At 40.7% G+C, this 15,388-nt stretch overlaps 1 protein-coding gene across 1 annotated transcript in view; it reads right to left on the bottom strand.

Annotated features, from left to right (window-relative positions):
• IRS2 (insulin receptor substrate 2) overlaps positions 1-15,388 on the bottom strand; it is a 118,674-nt gene that overhangs the window by 36,073 nt on the left and 67,213 nt on the right. Inside the window, exon 2 of the mRNA XM_066176773.1 lies at positions 7,011-7,106. Coding sequence (XP_066032870.1) covers positions 7,011-7,106 — 96 coding nt within the window. The remainder of the gene's footprint in view (positions 1-7,010; positions 7,107-15,388) is intronic.

Here is a 15,388-nt window from a genome sequence, read left to right as displayed (position 1 = left end):
TGAGATCCAGAAAATCCATGCTCTTCCCAAGCAGCAGAAGATAAGGGTAGTGCAGGACATCATCAGAGAGCATGTGTGAAATGTTAACTTGTTCAATGTAGTCACAAATCAGAGAGAGAACCATAAAAATGGGCACCTCCCCCCGCCCCCAACAGTTATTCGTGCAGTATCTTGGACAACTCCCAGAGTAGGGAAGCAGAAACCTACTAACTTAGAGCAACTCCCAAACTGATGGCTTCAGGGAGCACAGATGGGGCTTATCCCCAAGTGTTGTGACAGATCAGCTCCCCACCACAGACTGCAAAGTTCACAGTAGGTCTCAGGAGTCTAAAAGTGAGAGAGTCAGCTTTCAGCATTCAAAGAAAGATTTGTTTTCAGCTGCACAGAGGAAGAAACATGGATCTGTCCTGCCACAGTACCTGCAAATTAGGGTCAATTGAAAAAGTACAGAGGCCAGATCATCTCCATTTTGCTCAATCATGTACAACTCAGCAAAAGAAACCTAAAATGCAACTACATTGGAATGGAAGCATTTCAGGCTTTTTTTGCACTGATGCCAAAACAAAGTTAAAAAAAAAAAATTAAAGTTTTGGTTTAAAACATTTAGCTAAATACCTGAAATCATTAGTACAGGGTCTCAGAACTTCTTAGTCACTGTTATGCATAGCCTTTTGACTGCTTTCCGTAAAGTTCCCTGTGTTCAATGGTCTTTGAGGAGCTAAAACAGTTCTCAAGTGGTATTATGTAAACACAATAAAATAAGGAAAGTTAGTGGAATTAAATTATTTGCTATCAATGGCTATTAATAAATGAGGTGCTATTTGGAGCAATAAATATCATACTGGTGTGTAAATATTAGTGAGTTTCAGAGTTCATGTAAATTATTCAACGAATAATCAGGAGTTGAATCATGTTTATAGTCAAATCAGACACAGGTTTGCTTAAGAAATTCAGAAATCCTAGAAGAAATCTTCCTATAGAACTGCAAAACTGTTTATTTGAACTAACAAAATTGACTCAAACCAGCAGATAATTGAAGTATTATTTCTTTGAAAATAAAGGATTAGAAACTTGAGCACTCAGATGTGGTTTCAGATGAGAGACAGAACCTGGTTTGATAGACAGGGAAGGGAGTGCCCTCTGTTCCTGACTCTAAGAAGTTAAATAAGCCCCTAGAATAGCATTCACAGCAGGTTTTCTCTGTGTCTAAGACAGTGATAATGATGAGAATAATACATTTCCCTGGTAGGGTTCCACTTAGAACACAGCATTCTGTTCTTGTCTGTTCAGATTAAACAAGACATTACAGGATTTGAAAAGTATAGAGAGGAAGTGCAGCGAGCTATGAAGACAGAATTGTACAAAAAAACAAGAGAACGTGTTTATTGTACAAAAAAACAAGTAAACAAGAAATGTCAGGGACATTAAAGGTTCAGGGAAAATAGACAACATCTTGAACATGTGTACAATAAATCTGACAGGTGTGATGATACAGCTCCTGTAGCCACGTGCAAATCATACCCATCTATAACAGCGTTCTTTAAATATTATAGACAGAAACTGAATACTAATTAAGTCTAAGGCTGCCAAAATACCCATTACAAGATAATGTTTAGAGTGAATTACTAAATGAGTCATTCAGATATAGAGTATTATGATTCTTATTTTTCAGATATACATGATACCTTTATCCCATGAAAGTATTGGGGCACATTTCTGCTGAGGATTTGACAGTTTCCAAGAACAAAATCATGGAAACGCATACTTTTCCTTACTTAGAAAATATTTTTAAAGTCATTTTACTGTCAATCTCTACTCACTTTCATGTACTTCAGAGTGAAGGCTTGAAACACATTTGAGTTGAGTTGTTTCTGCTTTTTCCCAAGAAAACTTTCAGTGTCAAAAAAAAAAAAAAAAAAAAAAAAAAAAAAAAGTAGGGAAATTTTGATTTTATGAGGACTGCACTGAGCTGACAAGGGTTCTGGTAGAGTTCGGTAGCTTTGGATGGACTGAAGACTCCATTTTCATTGAGTTATTCACTACAGGTCTTCCAGATGATCAAACTGTTTGAACTTTTTCACAAAGCAGTGTTACCTCTGGGATCCCTACGAGAGTTCCACCCACAAGGGGTGTTGCTGCAGTCGGCTGTGCAGGACACAGTCCCTGATGCAGAGCGAGCTCCCATCCCATCCTTTCTCGGTGGCCTGCAAGCCTGGTGGAAAATGGTGCTGGATAAGAGGCAGATGAGCAGCAAGAGTGAGTCTCAGACCAGGAAAAGATCTGCACCTGGACATGTGAGCCAGGGCTGGGAAGAGAGGCAGGGAAGAAGAGTGGAAGAAGGACAGTGAGGTGGAGAACAGGAGCCATATTAAATGATCGGTGCACAGAGACCTTCCATTTGCATAGGGAGGATTGCCTATAGACTGCTCATTTTCAAAATGAGAAGCTGAGCCCAAAGGACATGTCTGTGGGATGGATGGCAAAGCACACTGCCCCACTCCATGCTGTCCTAACCAGCTGCCTAAACAGACATTACGGTTTCACAGTTGCTGCAGGCTCTTTTGTTAAATGATACAACCTATAAAGCCAGCAGTCTGAACCCAGCTTAATAGATCCCATATCAGAATCCAGTATTATTCTGGGAAAGGATCTGCTTTTTCCCATGGGTATTTTATCTGTTTATTTTTAGGTTTAAAAAAATCCCCATCCGACAGAAATATTAGACTTCTTAAAGAATATTAATCGTGCAAAATCTATTCAAAGGGTGAGAAAGACCAGAACGTGACTTTTGCAGTCTGATTTTTGCAATATCTTTAATTACAGGATCACATATCATCTTCTACAGAGCCCTTGTCTCAGCCAGGATGGACATGACATGTGGACGAACTGAGCCCTGTGGGGATTGAGTTATGATGCCATTAGTGTCTGAGTGTGGATTCAGGCTACCCTGATTGCAAAGCAAAGGACATGCATTCAAGACACTTGCTCTGGGACCTTAAAGATCCTCAGTGGTGAAGGCTAAAGGGTGAAGATTAAGCAAGAAATGTATACTAGAAACCATTACTTAACAGCAAGCATTTCCATACTTGAATTAAATTAACAGTGTATGTTTCAGTTTTATCTACAGGCTGTCTTCCTGACCATCATTAACTACCTCATTTCCAGAACCATGCCAGCAGCAGTTCCTGTGCAGAATTTTTAAGAGGATATCCCATTATACAAAGTAAAAAATGACATTAAGTCACTAATCAAGAAGACCTCTATCCAAATTGCTCATTTCTCTTAAACAAACTGTTTTACCTAACAGATCCAGAAACCTTTATCCAAGATAAAATGTGCATAAAACACATTTTCTTTTCATTAGAAATTGAATACTGAACTCCAGGAATTAGGTTCAGGTTTCAGTTATACTTTTTAAATTAAAAATAAAAAAATTCACAGATGAGAAGACTCAGCAAGAAAAATTAATTAATTAAAATTAAGAGAAATTAATTTTGCTTTTCTGTCCCTTTCTTTCCACCCAGCTGTATTCACAGCTACAGCTGGTATAGAGCCCAAACAAAAGTTGCTGCAGGGAAATGTATCCATTTTAGTGGAGTAGCTTGTGTGATTTCTCATAAATGCTTTACAATAATGACAGTCACAGCTCAGAAGCTATCATGGCCTTTTTCCCTGGGGAGCAATATGTGAGCCATACTTGCTGTTTAACCTTTTCTGAGAGGGCAAATGAAGTAGGAGTCAGGCATAACCAAGAACTAGAGGGGGAAACTATATAATCAAATATATATAAAAAAATAATTTAGAAGTCAATAAAATAGTTTGTTCTGGTCCTTTTCTTTGTTTTGATGGGGGATGGGGGGTCAGAGAGACAGAGTGCTACAACTAACATTGTAAAAGCACTTCATGACAGATCAAAGGAACCAAAGCTTTTCCACATTAATTCTCAAGTTGTCCAGACTTTCAACTCACTCGACTGAATCAGACACCTCCCTTTTGCGGTTTTTCCCCCAGGTGGGGCAAACTGAGGATATCAGTGTTGTACACTCACACGCCCTCCACCTGCACATGTCCAGGGTGCCACAGGATACTGGGGATCTGCTCATGGGTTTGGCCTTGCAACAGTGGAATCTTCAGCAGCTCCTGCAACTGATCTCAATGCATTTAAGATGAAACCATTCCTAAGCAGGCAAAACATGTGTGGATATCTCTAAACTAGAAAGAAACAGCTCAGCCCCTGAAAAAGCGATTCTAGATTCATTTATAGTATCCTATAGGATATTACATTAATGGTAGTCTGTCTTTAATGCTGAAGAGCACACACGAGACACTAATCAGAATACAGACCTTTTATTAACTCACTAGTGAGCATGAGCCTTTTCATCTGGAATAGCGTGTTGCTGCAGCAGCCAGATACATAGGAAAGACTTTTGTGTTATAATGGCCACTGCAAGTGTGTTTTACCCTCTCAAAAAAAAAAGCAGAGGAATTACTGTATATTTAGCATGTTACAAATACCCATCTCACAACTAATTTGACGTTAAAATCGTTGCAGTCTTTGTACTGGTGGGGATTTTTTTTTTTTTTTTTTTTTTTTTTTTTTGCTTAAGTGCTAGGGAGGTAAATGAGAACATAATTACATTGTCAAAGTCAATAATAGCAAGCAGCCTCTGTCAGGTCTTGCTGTGCTCAGCACTGTTTCACAGGAACTGCTGGGGAGTTCTTCCGCCACCAATCCATTTGGCTGCATTTAAGAACTGACTACAGGAAGGTAGTTATTGTACAAGATTAGTTTCCTGTATGCTGCAAACTGGCAGTAGCAGAAAAATACAGAATGAATTTATTAGCTTGAAAGGTCAGCTAATAAAAACAAAACTGATGTAACTCAGACCGTTGTTTACTTAAAGTCGGATGGCTTATTAGAATTCATTCAAAATTCAAAGTAGTTAACTCCTGCATTTCCAGCCTGAAAAATTGTCATAGCAAAAAAAAAAAAAAAAAAAAAAAAAAAAAAGTCTGGATGTTCCTTTTCAAGGAATTTTGTAGGACTATTATGTCCTGCTCTTAAAAAAAAAACAAAAAAAAAAAAAAAAAACAACTCCTGTACTAAATATATTGACCTTGATAGCACAGGTAACTGTACCAGTTATATTTTCTCATTATTACAGGAAAAAATATGAGGATTAAGAGGACCCTAGAATGTTTAATCTGTACAATGAACACTAACATTAAGTTTTAAGCTTGGGAGAGTCTGTTGCTAAATGAGATTGAGCTTTTGGTCTAAACACAATTTTTAATTGAAATTCAAAGAAAAAAAACATAATTTCCAGACAAACTACAGTATTTGAATATGACAATAGCATTGTGATGTCCCTCAGAAACAATATATGATGCAAATTTAATTTATTGATGCCTTTTCTAGCCATAGACTCTGAAGGGACTATGATAAAACTACAACACGGTTTCAAAAATTAGTAATTTTGTGCTTCAAACAGCAGATGATTTGGGTCAGTCTTGAGTTTTCTCTGGAGTCTGAACAAGCATTGACACTCACACAAGTGAAAAACTGAATAAAAAGAGGAATTTTGAACTTTGTCGTAATACCTGTACAACCTTGCTTCAGATTAGCAGTTAGAAATTCTGAGTACTTAAATTATTTAACTGGATTTTTTAAAGCTCCTAAATAAGTTGCAGGCACAGTACCCAACTTACTTTGAAGTACTTTGAAGTTGGCCATCCACCCTTCCCTAGGGAAATGCCTTAGGCTGAAGCCTTTGGGATGTGAGCAGGGGCACACCTTGGCAACACCACAAGCCTGACTGTTCTCCCCACTCAGGCCTTGCTTCACCTGCTCTTTGGACAGCAGGACACCAGGATCTCAAACTTCTCATACAGCCAAGGAAGGATCAGCAAGTGTTTTGGAGGAGCACCAAAGAGAGATTCAAACTCTCATTGTTAACCACCAGCTTCTTGCTGCTGTTTTTAAGGTGGAACAATGGGACTTTTGAGTCCTTCTCAGAGATTAGCACTCAGATCTGTTCCCTTTAAATAAGTCGGTCAGCGTATCTGCCTTCTCCCTAGTACAGACACGTATCTCTCTGCATGTCATCCATGCAGCCCTAAAAAGAGCAGTGCTTAGACTTTTGACAGGACAAATTTTTTTTTCACTAAGAATTAATGCAATACCCAAGATGTAAAGTTATTTAATGCATGTATATTTCATACACAGTTTAAATATACATGTAGTGGAGACGTAGAATCAGGATCACCAAGACCATTGACTATAAAGTCAACATCTGATATAGGAGTTGTTTAGAGATGTTGGTTTGTAGCGACCAACTTTGCAATGGCCAGAGGCATTGACTGCTTTCTCAATGAAAGGACAAAGAACGAGTACTTGCAGGCCTAAAATGTTGACTGGTAGAAGTCTCAACAGCATGAGATCTGATTTTACAATGCCCTGGTGATGCTGTTCAATTGATCTTACATCAGATGGTTATTTGAAAGGTCTCCTGAACCACTGTACCCATGACACCAAACACCCCAAGCCAGACTTCAAAAACAAGAATTTTCTCTGCCTCTTTCTAAACAGAACCCTCCAAACAGTCCACCACGTGCCTCAGAAGGTCACTGCTCATCAGATTTAATCAAGTCAGTGAAGGATGTAGGCTGAAAATCGGGTCATGATGACCATTAGCAGGTCAGAGTACTAAATGAAAGTAGTAGATGGTATGGGTTACTGTACTAGGTGTGCTCTTCAGCACTGGGCCAGATTGAGATTTTTTTCTTCCTAGGTGCCCAGGTTCCAGCAGGGTGTTCTAACAGGACTCAGAACACTTTGATCCTTCTTTGGGAATGGAAAGCTGGGCCATAGTGTAACTGAGAAAGTGAGATCCAAGGCAGAATAGGCAAAGATGAGGCTGACTTCCAGTAGGAAAGGGTAAAACCAGACTATAATCCTCTGCTTTCTGGACACTAACATCAAAATAATGCAGAAAAACAAAAGCTGTTACTTTCCTGAGAGAAGGAAACCTCTTCCTTTCTTGCTGTGGAAAGCTGAGATTTCAGTTGCTTACACAGCTGTCTCCTGTTCTGTAGGGTGCCTGCCCCTAGGAAATAAAAAAGTGTCATGAGATACAGGAAGACAATGGCACAAATTCCACTATCCTGCTTAAACACACTTCTTCTAGGCTAACACTCTTTTACAGGGAGGATGGTGAAAGACTGGAACAGGTTTCCCAGACAGATGATACATGCTCTGCTCCTGGAAACATTCAAGGTCAGGGTGGATCTTGCTCTGAGCAACCTGATCCAGCTGAAGATGTCCCTGCTCATTGCAGGGGGCTTAGACTAGATAGTCTATAAAAGTCCCTTCCAACCTAAACCATTCTATGATTCTATGACTTGCCACAGCTGATGAAGGCATATAGGCTTCCTCCAAGGTAAATGAGCAGCTTCATTGCCCAGGCAACCTTATTCAGCTTTATTGTCCAGACAGAGACAGAGAATCTCCTGTGTCCCCAGATGTAGGGGCATGCCTTAGCTGCGCCCTGACCTTGCCACTGAATAATACCCACCTCACAGTGACACCAGTCTGCACTCAGGTGAAGGAAACCCAGGTGGGAGCCACCTCATCAGGGAAACAGGATTTTGATATACACTGTGGCAGGACCAAGCAAGTAAATCAAAACATGTTTCCAGGAACTAAGCCTCGAGACATGCTCATCACTCATTACCACTGAGGCCCAGTGGTGAGACCTCCCTGCCTCAGTTAGAGGTGCTCTGAATCACCTTCACTCTTGAGCCAGGTCTGGGATGGGATCTAGACCTCTTAAACTGGGATCTGGAATTGGCTGCATCTTATTTCTGGCACTGCCCTGTACCCCAGAGATTGCCCAGGCCCATGGAGGTAGGGTAAGGGGACAATTATTTTCCATCCAGCCGGTCTAAGCCTGGGTATCCAGCAGAGAGAAAGGAAGGCCCAATTGAGAAAGCAAAGGCAGCATTGCCTTTCCCAGCACAGCTTGTGCATTTCTTAATTAAATGTCATCAGCTAAAAAGCATCAGGAGCAGCAGTAAGAACCCAGGCAATCCCTTCTCCCAGAGAAGCAGCTTCATGGCTACAGTCTTAGATGCTTTTTTGTTTATTAGTTTCTCCCTTTGGCTCCTAAAGTCCTGAGTCTCTTCAACCCTGAATCCTCAGTCGTGCCAAGCACTTTGTTTGCCCCCCCTGTACAATTTTGTCATGAAGACTTGGCTAGGCACTTTCAGATTTGCTGACATCCTGTAGCAAATAAATCAGAGCCCGAGTGGAATGTGAATCTGTGGAGATAAGTCACATAAAATGCAATTTTCTGGAAGGTCTCAAGCCACATCTAAAAAAAGGCAAGTAAGATGAATGATAACTCTTTTGAGACTAAGGAGTGCAATGTATAGCATCAGATAGGGGGGCTAGAGCAATTTGCAGCATATAAGACTTCTGTGCTGAGTCTCTATTAACTGTAGTCTGCAGAGGCAAATACTCTGCCTTTAGCACTAGCATGCTGTGAAAACAGAGATTAAATGCAATGGTGTTAGAACCAAGCACTGACCCGGGGTTTCAAACTGTTCAGCAGACCAAAAGCACCAGCCACCCAGGGCTTCTCACAGGGAATCAGTAACTGCCTTAATTCAGGGTCCAAAGGTAGGTCTTGAACAAAATGCAGCTTTTCCTAGTCCAAGTCATGTTTAGGAAAGACAAAAAAGACAAGAAAAAAAAAAAAATAAGGGAAATGCAATTTGGTGGGACTAGGTTATCATAGATCAGATGGCCTAATAAGATTATTTACTGATGCCCATCCAAAATACATGATGCTACTCGGAGAAACCTGTCTAGTGGAAGATGCCCTGCACACAGGAGGGCCTTGGAACCAGATGATCTTTAAGGCCCTTCCAACCCAGACCATTTTATGATTCTCTGATCTGGACTAGGTTGCTGGCCTGTCCAATGCCTTCTGGAAGATCTTGAGGGAATCACAATATGTCAAGAAGATTCCATCTAAGGGGATTTTGAGGGTTACACTTTTCATGTAAACTAAGCAGATTTAGTGGCTTTGGTAAGTGAAAGCAGTAATGAATTCAGAGATAACTTTCATGTGTGTCACGTGAAAATCTGAAACATGTCACGTGAAACACCGAAGCATGTTTTGAAAATGGTGGTTCTGGGACAGACGGGCTTTACCTATATCATAACCCTGCTCACTGAGACTACCCACCAAAATAGATGAAAACATTCATTTTGAGAGTTCCCTCTCAGAATGAGAGTTTCCCACAGCCTCCTGTGTGCCAGGGTGGTGTGCAAGGCAGAAGGCTTGAGGGCTGGTGTTTCTGCCTGCTTCTTGCCATCCCACAAAGTGAGAGCCTTGAAGCAAGAAAGGGGAGAGCAAGTGTGCCCTTCCTTCCTCACCCCTTGTCTCCCACAGGGATGTGAGGTTGCATCATGAAACCCTCCCTCAGTGGCCCAATGAAACATTCAGGATTTTAATCTGTAATTTAATTTGTGCAAGGTTTAGCAGTGTAGCCAAGCTGGTCTACGGCAGGAAGTAGGGTGGATCAGCCTTGAGCCATGATGTGCAACAAAGCAATTCCCGGTTTAGGTGAGAGTAATTGTTTTTATAACTGCCTCCATCAGACAGAAGAAAGAAATAGTCTTGCCTGGTGTCCTGGATGGTCAAGTAATTGTGAGCAAGCCACAACATGATGCTGAGCAAATAAGATAAGTAGAAACAGGTTTGTGTTCACCTAAATGAGGATTGCAAAAAGCTACATTTCTCCTCTTCAGTTATCTTGGTCCTTGCAACTAAAGGAAGTGGAAGCACAAAATCTGAGGGACTAAGAACTTGGTTCAATTTTTAATCCTAACAGAACCTGCCTTTTAAATTACAAACTAAATCCATGTTTTATCAATCTCTGCCTCACAGTCTTGCTGATATTTTTCACATTCCTTTGCTAGCCAGTTTAATTAGAATTTAAAGGCTTTCATGTTCAAGGTGTCCACTTTGAGCCGATGGGGTCAGCAGAGTTCAAAGAAAAGGATGAAAATCTTCCAAAGTCTAAAACAGAAACAAACCCCAAGCCTTATCCCAGCTTCACAAACGTTGAGAAGGTTTGGATTTGAAGGCAGAGATTGCAGTTTGATTTTTTAGGCAGAAGGGAGAGTTATGCAACCATCGGGCATCCCCACATGTTGTGAAGTTGATCAACCTTCCTACAAATCCTGAGCCAAAAGGGCTACTCCAGAGATACTTAGGCTGGAAAAAAGAATATACCCACTTCTCTTGCTTGCTTAGGCCACCACTAGTCTGAAGACCTACACATGGAGGACTGTTATCACTACTGAGGTACAAAGATTTATGAGGTCACATCAGGCATCATATGTGAGAAATGTTAGTGCTATCTCTTTTATGGAATTATAACTTGCCATGATTCCCAACACACAAAAAACAAACAAACAAACAAAAAGTCTAAGGAATCATTGATAAATAGCATACAAATTAAAAATTACCTTCTACAATGTAGTGCATGTATTCATATCCAAATTGTTACAAGTTGCATGTCTGGTTTTGAAATTTCCAATGTCTATAGAATAACAAGGGACATGATAAAATCAGGTGACAGGATTTCTAGTATTATTCAAAGAATAGAATATAAAGAATTATTCCTACCCACTAGTGCAGAAATACAGAGGTAAATTAATAAAAGAATGAATACACGCTCTGTAAAATCACTCTTCCCTCCAGGCGAGATTAGATGTCTGATTAAACTGTTCTGCATGAAATCTGTCATGCATAGCCATGCACATTCTGCATACAAAGACAACAGTCTCCCTGACCCAGCAAAGATGGGGCTGAACCCTTTCAACAAGGTCACCACACGAGACAGTCAGGTTTGGGAGTTTTTACCCATTCCCAATTTACAATTCCCTGCCAGCTAAAAGGGAATAAACCTTGTAATTATCCTGAACCAAGGTAGTAGCAAATGTTACAGTGGAAGAGTACAGCTCAGGCCTGGAGTCAGAGCAAGTCTAGCCAGGATCACTGTGCAGATGCTCAGTCTTTTTGACTTGTCCTGGCAGAGCTGTATCTGTCAGATACTGCTGCCACAGGTGGTTATATGGCTGTTACCTTGCTTAAAACAGGAGAGCAGCTGTATTAATGCCTTCTGTCTGGAGGTGGAGAACACCCAGAAAGCTTCAGTACAATTACTGTTATCCCAGGTTTCCTTACCAAAGGGTGTATAAGCTCTTCCGGTTTGTGAGGAGGATGCTCAAAGGAATGCGCATCTCTTGGCTCTGAGAACACACGTAGCAGTCAAAGCCCAAGGAAAGAAATCAAAATGCTAAGGAAAGATGTTGATTGAAAGAGATATTGAGGAATATTTAGAATAGTGCAACACTGGCAGAAGGCAAAATAGGAAAACTCTCGTCACAATCCAGACTATAGAATCACAGAATGATAGAATCATTTAGGCTGGAAAAGAACTTTAAGATCAAGTCCAGCCACAAACCCATTACTGCCAAGGCCCCAATAAACCTCGTGCCTAAGTACCATATCTACACAACTCTTAAATAACTCCAGGAATGGTGACTCCATCACTTCTCTGAAAACCTCTTCCAGAGGTTTTGACAAACTTTTCAGTGATTTTTTTTTTCCCTAATGGCCAATCTAAACCTCCCCTGGTGCAACTTGAAGCCATTTCTTTTTGTCCTCGATTGCTTGTTTCATGTGAGAGAAGATCAACCCTCACGTTGCTACAGCCTCCTTTCAGGGATGTGTAAAGAGTGATAAGGTCTCCCCTGAGCCTTCTTTTGCCCAGACTAGGCAACTCCAGCTCCCTCAGTTGCTCCTCACAGGACTTGTGCTCCAGACCCTTCACCAGCTCCACTGCCCTTCTCTGGACACACTCCACCACCTTGTCTTTCTTGTAGGGGGCAACCCAGAACTGAACACAGGATTTGAGGTGTGGTGTCACCAGTGCTGAGTACAGGGGGACAATCACTGCCCTGCTCCTGCTGGCCACACTATTGCTGACACAGGCCAAGCTGCCATTGGCCTTCTTGGCCACCTAACATTCTTGGCCACACTGACAGCTCATGTTCACCCCCAGGTCCTTTTCTGCCAGGAAGCTTTCCAGCCACTTTTCCCCAAGGCTGTAATGATACACGGGATTGACGTGACCCAAATGCAGGACCCAGCACTTGGCCATATAGGACCAGTAAAAGGAACAGATGTAAATGGTATGGGGGAAATGACTGTGGTTTTCTCCCTCTAAATCTATTATTCTCTTCCTCCTCCCTATGCCCCTTTTTCCCTCCTTTTTTTTTCAACAGAGTAATGTTGGGATGTAATGACACAGATGTAAATTTAAATAAAATGTCAAATCAAAACAAGTCTTCAGTAACTGTAGAGCTGGTCTATCCTGTTCTGTGAAGAAGGCCATGGTCAGATGACCCCTAAAAATATTACCAAGAGCTATTTCACTCTCACAAGCATTGGCTGATCAATGGAAACTTTGAGAAGTCTTTCGTAGGTATTTGTGTATGACAACATGCACCTAAGAGAGACACAGAACAGGAATGTGTTGCTATTAAATACTTCAGTGTGTCCTGATAAACCCAACATGTGAAGGCTGCACTTACTCTGCACTCTAGTAGGCATGCTGCATTGTTCCCCTGGTACAATTGTTTTGGTCCTCTTATCAGAGTATACATTAAAAGCTTTATGCTACTTACACTGACAGCTGGAAACGGCTAAGAATTTCAAAGTTCTATCAGGGAGGAAATAAGAATGTCAGAAGCCCCAGAAACACCCTACAGAGAGATTTAGCTCCTGGCTGCATTTTCACCTTTAGTCTGTTTTTTCAGGCACTCACTATTTTGCTTCAACCTGCAGAGACACCTATTTTCGGCAGCTTTGCTTGGTGCAGGAAAGAAAATGCTATTCATGTTCACCTACGTTAATTAACTGAGAATTAAATCTGCTTCTGAAATCACACCAAATTTGTAGAGCAGAATAGCAGATTAGCCTGAACACATCAAAGTGCTGAATGAAGCTGCTCAGCTTCTGTAGTAAAGCAACCTATACGCTTGCTTTGTAAATCACAGTAAAGAAAAAAGTGATCTGTTCAGTTCTTTTGGCAGCTTTTGTGTTTTCTCTCATATATTACACCTCTTGATTCCTTAGTCACAGAATACTCATAATATTCAGTTCCAAAGACTTCAATAATGTTCATATTACTGAATCCTTTAGAATAATGAAATACGTATCAGGAAATATCAGTAAATATAGTTTAAAATTACACAGTTGACTTAGAACACTTTCTTGGAGAATAAATGCAATAGTGAGATCTCCAATGGCATATTTCTTTCTGCCTTTTCAGTATTTCATGCTTCTTGATACACTGAAAAAATCATCCCCAGAAGGAAAAGAAGAAGCTCCTTTCAAAATTGGTGACTTTGTGCGGCTCAGAGATTTCACAGACACATGTTTAGAAACACAGTACCATCTAACAATGTTGGACGAAGTGATATGGAAAAAAAAATTACTTAATTATCCCAGTTCTGCCAGGTTTTCCAAAAAACTGGGAGCCTTATGAATTCTGTGCACCTGTGGCTGCATTGGATAAACCTACTTCACATGCAGCTTCCTTGCATCGATTACCTCCACTCAGTGCAAGACAGACTTTGCTATATCAGGACCAAGTCACCCAAAGTCCCTGTTCCCTTAGCTGTCCTTCATAAGCTACTGCTTTGGCTTTGCTTTTGAGGGCATGGGGGAGAAAAAATCCATCCTTTTGAAAGGCAAAAACGAGAGTGAATTGCCATCTCTGCTGAGTTCATGTTATTTTACCAGATTTTTTGACCAGGGTCAGCAGCAAGAGCAGTTTGTCCTCCTTTAGGAAACATCAACACAGACTATCAAATGAACCCTACTGGGGTCAGATCCAGACGGTTGTTTCTTTGATTCGTTGTCCACATTATTTGACACAAGAAAAAAAAGGCCACATCAGAAAGTGCTACAGCAGATGGATGGGTAATGAGAGAAAAGAAAGGGGTTGCAGACATATCATCAGGTAAATCTGCACCTGAATATTAATCTCCACCTATGCAAAATTCCTATGTCCTCCATATTCAATAGTATAAATCCATGACTTCGCTGCATTTTGGAAGTTCCATGCAATTCCAAGCCATCTTTCTGAAAAATGAAGAAGTAACCCTAGGAAAAGTTGGCAGAATGAAGACAGGGACTGGCAAGGGTATGGAAAGGCTGCTCTACAACAGGGAAATAAATTGTCTGTGGCCTCTCATTCTGGGAAGAGAGCAGAAGAGTATGACAGGAGCCTTAGGAGACAAGAGTGTCAGGGAGAATTGAAGAGTTGCTGTATGAGTTGTTATATTGTTGTGATACAGAATCTATTTTTGCTTCCAAACAAGTGAGGGTTTTTTGGGTTTGTTTTTTTTTTTTTTTTTAATTTCTTTCATGTGGCACATAATTAAATTATGAACCTTTTGGCTGTTGTAGGGTGGTAGAAAGCCAGAAATATACATATCTGAAAAGCTAACTTTGCAGCCTTGCATAAGGAAAATCTTTTGTGAGTTACCAAGAGGCAAGCCAGCACCTTTGGGCCTGGTAGACCTCAGCCCACTGCCATAAGAAGGTGTAAAGTGAAGGATCATTCATCACACACTGCTTTTTCTTATACCCTCCCCTCATCAGCAGGTGCTGACCATGTCAGAGACAGGGTAGGGAATCTCTCAGACCCCAAGGCCTGTCACAGCACAGCTTGTTCCTTACATCCTTACACGAGATATCTTTATAGTGCATGAGCTAAGACCCAGCAGGAACCTATATCAGTAAACACAGTAAATGACCAAGAGGCATGGCTATATTTGAAAGACCAGTTCTTTGGCTCCCACAAATAGTCTGTGAAGTAGTCACAGCAATGCAAGGGGAAGGATATGTGTAGGAGCTATCAAACTCCATTATGAGGAGGGCAGATTTCAACGAGAGTTTGGAGTAGAGGGAGCTATATCTTGGAACTTGTAAATATTTTCTTTTACTCTTCCCTTTTTGTGAGTTGGAGAGTTTAGATTGTTGAACTGGTAGATTTTCAGTCAGTATTGATAGTACTATCACTAAGAAATCAGGACCAAACCCTGAGAACATGGAATTCATCACCAACACATTGGCTAATTTAAGCCCACTTAACACCTATCTTCATCAATTACCCCCTCTGCAAAAATGAAAGAATTATTATACCTCACTGTGACACTCCTAAGTGGTTTAAGTAATTTTGAGATTTATTGTGTTTATCAGCATTGAAAAAGCTTCATATTTATTCTCCTAATAAATAC

This window comes from Chamaea fasciata, unplaced genomic scaffold, assembly GCF_029207755.1.
Source record: "Chamaea fasciata isolate MVZ Bird 193981 ecotype frontalis unplaced genomic scaffold, bChaFas1.0.hap1 SCAF_2, whole genome shotgun sequence".
Lineage (NCBI taxonomy): Eukaryota > Metazoa > Chordata > Aves > Passeriformes > Sylviidae > Chamaea > Chamaea fasciata.
Note: the sequence above shows the minus strand (reverse complement) of the source record. Positions and strands in the feature narration are given on the sequence as shown.